Source organism: Phalangium opilio, unplaced genomic scaffold, assembly GCF_054372755.1.
Source record: "Phalangium opilio isolate 3A_F unplaced genomic scaffold, DU_Popi_V2 ptg000390l_1, whole genome shotgun sequence".
Classification (NCBI taxonomy): domain Eukaryota; kingdom Metazoa; phylum Arthropoda; class Arachnida; order Opiliones; family Phalangiidae; genus Phalangium; species Phalangium opilio.
The window spans coordinates 9,750,028-9,761,383 of NW_028324234.1; the positions used below are offsets into that span (position 1 = coordinate 9,750,028).

At 36.8% G+C, this 11,356-nt stretch overlaps 2 protein-coding genes across 2 annotated transcripts; one reads left to right on the forward strand and one right to left on the reverse strand.

Annotated features, from left to right (window-relative positions):
- Window positions 1–289: 289 nt before the first annotated feature.
- On the forward strand, window positions 290–3,899 carry LOC149597113 (uncharacterized). Its single transcript, XM_089861332.1, has 4 exons — window positions 290–844; window positions 908–3,231; window positions 3,299–3,446; window positions 3,655–3,899. Exons 1-4 carry the CDS (start codon window positions 577–579, stop codon window positions 3,897–3,899), a joined length of 2,985 nt encoding a protein of 994 aa, XP_089717458.1. The 5' UTR covers window positions 290–576.
- Window positions 3,900–3,972: 73 nt separating this feature from the next.
- LOC149597114 (uncharacterized) lies at window positions 3,973–5,526 on the reverse strand. The gene is made up of 4 exons (XM_089861333.1): window positions 5,430–5,526; window positions 5,219–5,357; window positions 4,705–5,155; window positions 3,973–4,644 (listed from the first exon to the last, which is right to left on the reverse strand). The coding sequence occupies exons 1-4, from the start codon at window positions 5,488–5,490 to the stop codon at window positions 3,973–3,975; spliced, it is 1,323 nt and encodes a 440-aa protein (XP_089717459.1). The 5' UTR covers window positions 5,491–5,526.
- Between the last annotated feature and the right edge of the window lie 5,830 nt (window positions 5,527–11,356).

Here is an 11,356-nt window from a genome sequence, read left to right on the forward strand (position 1 = left end):
GCGTTCGATTGCCCTCTGTGTTAAGGTTTAAAGCTCCGCATTTCAAATTTGGCTCCCACGAAAACGATTGGGCGCTGTTTGGCGCATGCGCTCTGATTCCGTTGCCTGGTTACGGCGTCCTCTCTACACGGCGACTCGGCGAGTGTCTTGACTGTCGTCAGCTATAAGGCCTAGGCTTAACGAGGCAAGTTCTTAATTACGGCTCTAAATCAAAATTAACGCCTTAAATTAAGTGTATGAAGTTGGTATATTACATATTACTTACTCGGTTCGGCTCTTCCATGAACGAAATAGTGAACAATCCAGGACTTAACAGCCGTACCTTTGCACGCACAAAGCGAGACGTCCACTAGTTGTAACAAGAAGGGGGTGGAAAAATAGGAGGAGGGGATGGAATTCTGAGAGAGAGAAAAAAATTGGGGACAAATTGGAGCGGTTATTTCCGGTTTTGCTAACGCCATCTGCGGGAGAACAAATAAAGTAGAATATTTGAACTTATAAAGGGTAATGGTGTAAAACGTTATCTCTGGTTCGCTTTTCGTCAAATTATTTTAATTTGGTAGTTATTAAAGTAAAATGGGTAAGAATAAGCACTGTGTATTTCCGAACTGTAACAGTGATAGCCGGTATTCACATAAACCGCACATGCAAGGAGTGGAGTTTGTTGCATTTCCAAAGCTTAAACAGAAATCTGAGTACTGTATTCAATGGGTTAAGTGGCTATCACAGTTTAAACCTGGCTTTAATGTTAATAACGTCAATTATGATACGTTTTTGTGCTCAAAACACCTAAACGATGAATTTTTTAAAGGCCAATTATGGCTTAAATATCCAAAACCCCCAGGTATGTGTTTTTATTTATAGCCAAATTTGTTACGTATCACATATTCACACACCCTTTTTTTAGTTGTGAAGATAATCAAACCCCCAGTGTCAATTCTAAAGGAACAAGAAACAAAGGTAGATCATTTTCCTGAAGTATCCAAAACAACCCAACGAATACCAATACTAATGTCAGCGGTAGAAAATCTCAATTCTGCCAACGAGGACTTCGCCGTTATATCAGCGTCACTTGTAAACGCGGTGGATGTACATATGCCCCAAAATATTGATCTTATTGATAATGCAGTTACACATGAACGAGCCCCTGTGAAGATATATAATAAAAAATCTACGGAAACTGTTCCAAAACCAATACTACAAAATCTCCTTGATCATGATTATGGGAAAACCACCTTTTCTGATCAACAATCAAATGATCAGCATTTGTCAGTATTTGATGATTATCGTTCCATTGATGTACTAAACGAGTGTAGCCATCAGCATATCCCATTCGTTGTTGGAGCAAATGCTGTTGAGTTAGTGTCTCATGCTGAAACTGTTTTAACATTGAAAAAATCACTGGTCGAAGATACATTCTCATCCTATGATTTTCCTAAGGATTGGGCCATAAATTTTGAAGATGGCATGAAAATGTTAAAGATTAACTATGAGACTGGGGGTGTTGTTATTTTAATAGCAATTTGTACCGAATTTAACGTTTCACTGAGAATAATGAACAGGTCAATAACAAAGCACCCTCTTATCCCAGAGTTCCCTTCAAAAATATTGTGCCATGAAGATTTAACAAAGTTCTTGAAGAAACTTAATTCGCTTAAAATTTGTTCTGGAACTCGTGAGAACGTTTACTGCAAGATGTTTGAAGAAAAGTCTGTTCCGAATGGTGCTAGGTGTTGGATTAGTGATTCCATCCGTCACACTTCCTGTTGCCTTTTATCGCAAATGAAAAGGTGTGGCAATTGCGTGAAATTAAGAAATTCATTTCGTGTTGAACTTTTCAGACAGAAAAAAGAAAAGAAAAGAATGTCTTCATTTAAAAATATGAGTAATTCAGAACTTATTTTCCAATTAAAGAAGAGCAAATCTGATGGAATCACCTTGAAGAAGAAATTAAGTAGAAGGGAAAAAACAATTAGCAAATTGATTATGAAAACTGGTGAGACAAGTGGTGCCAAAGCGGAAGACTGGCTTACAGATATTCTGACTAAAAACATAAATGTCAAATCTGACGAAGAACTAGCCAACCTTGACTTTCCAAAGCATTTCTTGGCTACACAATTAAAGATGAGCCAATTAAAAAGTAAAAAGTGTCGTAGGTGGCATCCATTAGTGGTTCATTGGTGTCTCTTCATGTATCATCAGGCTCCCAAGTTATATAAATCACTTGAAAATTCAGGAATTTTACATTTGCCTAGTTATCAAACATTATTAAGACACACACCAGATGTGGGTCGCAAACCTAATTTTCAACCAGGAATGTTCATACAGCTAGCTCAAGACCTAAAGCTGAATACACTTGAAGAAAATCAAAAATACTTCTACCTGCTATTAGATGAGATGAAGATTAAAGAAGATCTTATATATAGTAAAAAAACTGGAGATCTTATTGGGTATACGAAAATCAAGGATCCTTACGACAAAATAGCTGCAATCAATCCTGAGCTCTTTGACCAAAAGGAAAAGCCCATAGCAACACATGCTTTGGTTCTTATGGTAAGAGGTGCTACCACGAGACTTAAAGCGCCAATAGCTCATTTTCCAACAGACACTATCAGTGGTGATGAGCTTCACTTTATAGTTTGGCGAGCAATTTCGCTCTTAGAATTAAAAGGATTTAAAATCATTGCTGTAATTGGAGACGGTGCGTCAACAAACAGGAAAGTCTTCACAAAACACCATGGCCATGACGATGGATGCTACAAGTGTAAAAACGTACATGCTTCGGATGAAGATCGATTTATTTATTTCGTATTTGACCCACCACATTTAATTAAAACGGTTCGGAATTGCCTCTTAAACAGCAGAGATGGGTGTAAATTCAGATTAATGTTCAAAAACGGACAGTATATGGTTTGGAACACCATTATAGATTTGTTTGAAAGAGAGCGTTCTAGGTCAACCTTAAAAAAGGCTTTCCGCCTTACTGACGACCACGTATACCCCCAAGCTCAACAGAAAATGAAAGTTAAACTGGCAACTCAAGTATTAAGTGAATCAGTTGCGAATGCAATCTGTGAAGAATTTGGCGAGGAGAAGTCGGAAACCATAAAATTTCTAAGAACATTTAACCGGTGGTTTGACTGTATGAACACGAGGAATTTTCAAGAAGGTTATCACACTCGTAACCCATGGGTGAACCCGTACAAAACCTTAAACGATAAAAGGCTAAAGGTGATATTTTAGAGACGCTCCCATTGTTTTTTAAGTTAGCACTCATCTACAATATTTAATATTTCAGTGGCTCCGAAATGACTTCCTGCAATATCTTAGCGATTGGGAAAATGATGTTCAAAATAGACGGAAAATTAATGGAAAGCCATACACCCCTGAGGAAAGGAAAAAAATGCTTTTAAGCCAAGAGACTTTATCAGGATTGAAACAAACAAGTACGTAGTTTGTTACGACCATGCAATACAATTCAATAAGAATTATTTTTGTCAACGAAAAAAAACAATATTTAATGGTTAATTTTAAGTCTTTCATTTAAAGCCTTCCAAATGAATGTCAGTGTTATTAAAATTAACCAATATATGTCAGGTATTAAATATTTATCTTGAATTAAAAATATTGATTCGTATTAATTTATATTTGCAGCCATGGCTATTGTAGAAATGATAGAGTTCTTGCTTTCCAAAGGCGTGATGTTTGTATTGACGGCAAATGTTAATCAAGATCCATTAGAAAATGAATTTAGTCGTCAACGACAGGCAAATGGCTCCGGACAACATCCAACATACCAGCAGGTGTGCGACAACAATCCCAAGCTTCGAGCTATAAAACGAGGGAAAATGAAACTTACAATAAAGGGCAAGAATTGTACCAACAATAATAATTCTTAAATTCGTTTATTTGTAACAATAAGTGTTATAATGAATTATTGGTTCTTTTAAAAAAGACGCATGTTTGACTAGATTATTTGTTCGCGGTTCCCTGATTGCTAATATCTTGGAGGTCTTTTCTTAAAGCTTTCTTAGCCCTTGCTTTCTGGTTTTTCTTCCTTTGAGCTTCTTTCATGTCATCTTTTTCGCTTCTTACATGGCCATTTCCCTCGATGTTGATGAATTTATTAATCATAATGTTAAAGATTTTCTCCCCCATTGCGTAATCTACATTGCATTTATCTAAGGCTTCAATCCAAAAGTTTTTAACGTCCTCATTGTTTGTTAGTAAACTTTTAACTTTGGATTTCCTATCAAACTGTTGCTTATGTGTTTTACAGAAGACTTCTGAAACAATTGAATGAATCCTGCTGAACGTTTTGAACGTTTTATCCGTAGCATAGATAAGACCACCTCGATCTTGTAGTTCAGTCCACTTGCGAGTCGTTAATTCTACACAATCTGGGTCGGTTTTTTCACATGTGAACTCATTATACAGTCGACGTCCTTCTCTTGTTGATTGTAGACTTCTTAAAGTAGCTCCTATTACGTAGTATAGCGCTCCGTCATTTCCCTTACTTTTCACCGGTGCTTCGCCTGGACTGAAAAGTTCGCTTGGATCGTCGTACCTTAAACTCCTTGTCAATATTTCACCTAACATAAACTGTACAGCCCTTTTCTTATCGAACGTTGTGACTTTAGGTTCCTTTTGAGGTTTAAAATGAGTTTAGATTATTCTGCAACATATTTTAATTGTTTGACCTACATTTATATTAGTTGTTGTAGCCAATATTGCTTCCATAAACTTGGTAGAGTGTTTGATATTCTCTGACTTTGTGAGAAATTTATCCATTGGCGTTTTGGTAAATAATTCTTGCAATTCTATTTTAAATGCATGCATAGTATCTGGGTTACGTAATTGAATTCCCCATACTAGAAATGCTGCTTCCTCTGGTTTCAGATCCATTTCTTCTAAGGCTATTTCGATAGCTCCGCAAGCAAATTTGAAGACATTTAAAAACATCACATCATATCTGACTAGATCAACTATTTTTTCTTTTGGTTTCTGCCTTTCTTTCTTCGCTGATGGGTCTAGGGTTGGGATTATAGCCTCAAGTTTAACTGGCAGTGGCTTCATAGTTTCCGTTTGAAGAGGTTGTTTCATCGGTGATTTCCATCTCCTCTTTTTCATCTTTGGCTTTGGTGGGGTATTTTCACTAAAGAAGGTGAAAGTATTAGTATCACGAAATCATAAACAATGCGATGTTAATTATAGGTACCATTTTACTTTCGAAGTACTCGCTAAAGGTTCATCTTTATCAGATTCAAAATCACTGTTATCAAAAATTTTATCACAAGATTCTAAAAAGTCATCGAAAGAATCGTTACGAGTATTTTGATTACTATCACAGTCAGAGTCTGCGGAGATTAAGCATGTATTAATTAGTATAATGTATTAATTACGATAATATAGGGGGAAACCTTTAGTACCAGATAAAATAATAACAGGAGGTGAAATTCCCAAAGTATCATAAGTGTTTAGACGAAACATTCTGATAGAAATGTAAAAAATGCTAAGTACATAATTTATTAAGAAACAAGCTCAATTCCAATTTTAATGTATTTTAAACAAGTACTTACTTTCCTTCACGCTTGCAGCAACCTCAATCTTAATGAAACTTTAAATACGACGCCAACAACGTGAAGCTCACACGGTCACATCACCATTCCCTAATTCATATATGCCGCCATTTAAAAGGAGTTAGCAACCCTCTCACGTGACTTTAAATTCTGTCCCTAAAATGACGTAGTACCGCTAGCGCGAATTTGTCTCAACAGGGGGCAACAGTAGCCGCTTGTTACACATAGTGGACGGGGTTTTTCGTTAAAGGTATGTCCTGGATTGTTCACTATTTCGTTCATGGCTCTTCTAACGCCCAGCCTTAAAAGAAAAGTTCTAGAAAAGGCTAAACATTCATTCGCCACATTTCAGCCTGCGTTGAAATACGAGTGGCTAAAAGTAAACAATGTTGATATCTCTTAATTTATTCGAGAAAGTTAGCCCGACTCGTCTTAAGTCGACCGTTTCTTCGCTCGGACGCTGTTTGGTTACGCTGGGATTGATTCCGCCGGTTGCCTTTCAAAGTTACCTTACATTTACACTATTACAGATTTGTATATCTTTGGATTTAATGGTTGATGATTTTAATTAATTTAGCATTAATTACTACAATCAAGAACCTCGAAAGGAGTTAATTGGGCATCGGGTAGAGTTATACTGGCCTTAGTACCATTAAATTGTTGTTTAATATTAATTTTTGCCTCTAGTTGAGATTTCCATTCTGCGGTAACGTTTGATGAATTTGACTGATTTTCAGTATTATTATGAATAATGGCTGGAATGAGACGAAAATTTGAAGGACGAAGCGAACCGGAACGTTTCTTAACTGGTATTTTTTTCGTGAAACTATTCCGCGAGTAAGGCGATTATTTTTAATAGTATCAAAATTTTGTGTCGTTTGTCTAATATATCATGAACCAACGAGTGTCCGTATCTTTGAAAACAGCCATACGATTAGCTTGAAAACAGCGCTGACGCTTTAAGTGACCGTCTTTATTAATGGGAAAAAGTTTCAATTCAATCGCTCTAAGGTAAGTAATTTTTACCTCTCCGAGTGACGTATGTCACGGAGAGGTATTACACTGGCCGTGTCTGTCTGGGTGTGGGTGTCTGTGTGTTTGTGTGTGTGTCTGTTGTTACACCCACGTGACCGCGTTCGCAGTTTCCAAATCGGAGCAAACGTGTTCGCCATTTCCGAACTGCTTTCACAGTCACGGAAATGGCTCCTCTACTTGAGTTCTCACACCACCATCTTCTGGTCTTTGTCCATCCCACACGGACACTAGTCTGTACATTCTGTCTTCTAAACACCACCATCTACTGGTCTTCCGTCTATTCCACATAGACACCAATCTGTCTCATTGGCTTCTACTCCATTATCATCGTTTGATTTTAGGATATACGCGGCGATCAGCTAGGGTTACGAGAAACGTCTAGCCTCCCTAAGGTGGGATCGCCACCAAAGGTTTTCGCAATTGCGCTTTTTCCTTACTATTATAATGGAAACGAATCGTATATATACCCCAAAATTTGAAGAAAGCGGGCAAGAGGGGTACCCTTCACTTTAAACGTCAATATTAGCAAGGTTTGAGATGATAATAGGTATAACTTTATTTTAAACGATTTAACTATTATTAATGTTAATTATTGATGATTAAAATAATTAAAAATTATTACATTTATTTAAATATTAAAGATAATCTTGTTTCTCAACTCAAAATTAATACGGAAAGAGTTAAAAAGCAGTCTATGTTTTTGTCTGTGTGTGTCCGTCCATTGTTACACTAGTGCGTCGCGTTAGCAGTTAGCCTTGTGTTGATGTGTTAAGAAATCATACAGAACCTTAATATTCCCTTTTTCCATAATATAAAGTGAATATGTGGAAGTATTTTTCGTAATTATGATGCATTTAGTACTTTTGTAGCTTTAAAGCTCGGTTTCATTTTGATATTCCAAAGACTTTTTTTAATATTGTTATTTGAAATGGCTGTTTATATATTACTTAAGCTATACTTCATCTGTATATAGAATAATCCTTGGTTTAGTGATTTCATGAAGAAAACTAAGACCTAGACTCCGGCGGGTATATTAAGTATCATCCGCAGTAGGCTTAGTGAAACAAAGAGTAAATAATTGAGGCTGAGGTGAAGTAAACTTTGGGCTTTGATTTTCGTGTCTGAAATAAAGAGACATCAACGGTTCAGAGTGAGCCGAAAGTTAAATACACTATTAAATAATCAGGTTAAGATTTTAAAATAGAAGAAAAGATCATGGTTCCATTTAGAATAGTAAAAGTGCTAATGGTAAACGGGTAGTAGCTACAGACTTTTTATTCTCTTTATGGTATGCATTGACTATTAGTGCGTCTAGCTACAATTTAGCTTTAATGTTATTTAACGTTAACATTCATGTTAGCAAACTAAGAATATTATTGAGGTGAGACGAGACGATAGTGTTTACACTGCAAACCAGTTGTGAATGTAGCTATTAGAATATACGGTAAACAGCTGAAGCGTAGACTTCATTTCCTGATCTTTTCCCCATTGACTGATTTCCATGTGTCCAAGATTTATCCTTATTGGATGTAAAATGCCGTCTGCTTTACTGTATTATTCGCTATGCTTGGAATACTGCTTCAATATTTCGTAAATTTTTACTTCAAAAAAGAGAAATAATTCCAAATCTAGGTAAATAAGTTTTGTAGTAGTAGACCTCTTGACTCGGAGAGGTAATATTTTGGTTTTCCCAACTTGTTCTTATTTTTCTGGAGTGGCGCCCTAAGCACCACCGTCTAGTATTTTTGTACGCAGTAAAAAGCGCGGGCTAAAAAGAATTTAAAACAGTTTTTTCCTGTCGTTTCCCGCGACCTCGGCGATTATTTCTTTTCTGCTATAGAACCTAAATAAAAGTATTATTATGACAACCACTGGATCACTTTTACATCTCATACAACGGATCTTGGGAATTATGATGTTTTAAATCAGTCATGGACAGGGCCGGATTAAGAAGATTTTCGCCCGGGGGCAGTGGCTGATGGGCGCCCCCTCCCTTGGCCCCATAATTTATAAAAACCAGCAAGAAATTTTAACAATTTTGTTTTTATTAGAAATATAGGGAGCTAACAGTTCTGACCCTGAAACGTCACACCCTTCTATCTCTTACTGGAGTTTCATCCCCCCTAACGGTTGGAAACAGTATTCTACGCGCAAAAATGCCAACCAGAGGGCGACTGCGTGACGTCAGACTATCTCTTCCTCCTAGCCAGCTGTTAGCTCCCTATTGTAATTTTGTTAAGTGAAAAGTATCCCTTTGCATGGCTGATACTCACTCGTACGCTCAATTTCTGTTGAGTAAGTGACTAATAAATTTAAAAATAGTAAGCAAGAAGTGACTAAATAAGGGCAAATTAAGCTATAAAATAAGGGCACTTTAAATGAAATGTTTTCAGACATGATCGATTTTCATAATTATTTTCAGTAGTTAAAGATATTTTAAAGGTCGGTGCCGTAATTAAGCCCAATCTATAGGCTTAGATATTTCCAGTCAAAGGAAAGGTCCAATCATAAAATTTCTACGGCGAAATTGAATTAAACCATTTTGGAGCACAGCTCAGAATGCAAAGTAATTGATGTCGTTTTAAATCAAAACTAAAACATTCATTTGAATTGGATTGATTATAAATATTAAGTTAAATTTTTGATGAGCGAGCGAAGCGAGCTCCACAATTTTTTGGGTTTGATCAACTGTAATCTCGCTGTTTTTGCGTTTAAACCGTCATACAGTCAAATATATTACGTTTAACCTTGTGGTCGAGAAGATAAATAACACCGAAAAACTCAAAAATCCAAAAAAAGTGACAAATAGTAACTAATTTTTGGAAAAGTGAATTTTAGTAACCGAATTTAAAAAAAGTGACTTAGTATCAGCCCTGCCTAGGTCTTTGAATAGGCTTTTCTAGATTTAGACTCGGAAAATCTATTTATCGTCTCCTCCCAACTAATTTGGTGTAATAAATTGGTCTCGATAGCTAATATACCTATTTAAAAACGAAAAACAGTCCCGTAATCATTCAAAACTAACGTCATGTTTTTGAGTTTTTCGAAAATTTAATAAAACAATCGCTCAGATTTGGGTATCACCAGACATCTTGGGCGCCCCTATTTTGCTGGCGCCCGGGGGCAGGTGCCCCCTCTGCCCCCCCCTTAATCCGGCCCTGGTCATGGACAATATGTCCTTTACGCGGGAACCTTGGAACTTCTAAGTTTAATTACTTCTTTATGAATCGGAATAACTTAGTCCCCTTAATCTTTCACTAACTTTACGGTTACAATACCTACTTCAGATTCGACATTCTTTTGTAAGTTCTCTTAAAATAAGTAAAATGAATCTTTCATTCCGACACTTCCCAGATAAAGTTATCCTCAGTTTTTGGTTCACAATGATAAGAATATATTTGTCCAACACGGGATAGTTTTCTCAGGTATTTCAACCACTTTAGTTTTTTCCAGCGGGGTGGGTTCTAGTTTTTATGATCCTTAATGATGGTTTTCACTCATGACCACTTTGAAGCAAGACGCTATGTTCGTATTCGCCTGGGGGTTTTAGCAATGGTAACTGGCGCAACCACGAATTCATTGTTGGGGACTGTGACAGATTTACGTTATTGTTGTTGTTTTCTTCTTAATTACCGCCATTAGGTACAAAAACCAGTGCCGCCCCCGCGTTTGATTGAAGTTCCGGACGGGCACTGGATGAGGGCGCGGAAGGTGGTCTCTCTATCATGGGGCAACCAGGAGCTAACATGTCAGGGCTATCCGAATCCAAAGATTCTCTTATTAACCCATGTTTCTTTAAAGGAGTTACGTAATCTGTAGTGCAGATTTATAAGGGAAAAACCTTTAATTAATGAGATAATTGCGTGCGGTTTAATTTCGACTAAATACCAAAAAAAGATATAACCGGGCTGCCATGAAATTTTCAAACTCCCCGACTTGAACAGGCCATCCTTGAATTTTAAAGCAAAAATCCATGATAAATATTTCTTTGTCTTAAAACATTTCTTATACTTCTATGAATATAATACAAGCGCGAAATTAACTATTAACTGGTGGCTAAGAGATCCTTATTGTCTTTTTTTTACTTATGGCAGAAATTATTTTGGCCACACTCTTAGCAAAATACCATACGTCGAATTGATGGTCAATATTGGGATAACTATCCCTTAAAAAGGCTGGAATCTGAATGTGTCGATCAGTTGTGATTCTAAACACATAAAAGTCCACATTTCTCCAATTTTGTCAGAAACCTTTTCTATCCTTCCAATTCCATATTACTGGGCTTGTATTGTACCTCAATTTTGTTTACGAGCTCAAAGTGGACACATTTGTTTCTCTTTACCAAGGAAAGTATACCCACAATATTTTGCAGAATGTCCTGGTGAATCATAACGCCCGTCAGCGGAAATGGTAACTTGGCTAGAACTTTCAATTTCTGCATAATATCATTTTGTTCATTTTTCCATGCAACCCGAATTTTTGGAATCACATAGTTTTTCTGAATAGTAATATGAAATTGAGAGAATGAGAGAACGGGGGTCTGGGTTCCGTTTACCGAGACCCCAAATTGGCTACCGGCGTGTCAGTGGTCTTTTTACGGCGATACTCTCGAACCCCAAACAATTCACCGGAAAATCAAAAATTTCAACGCCGTGATAATTCTTCGCAAATACCGATAACACTTTGTCAACTAAATACGTAAAATCATCCCCTTGGGTTTCCCTCGAGTCGAAGGACTAAGC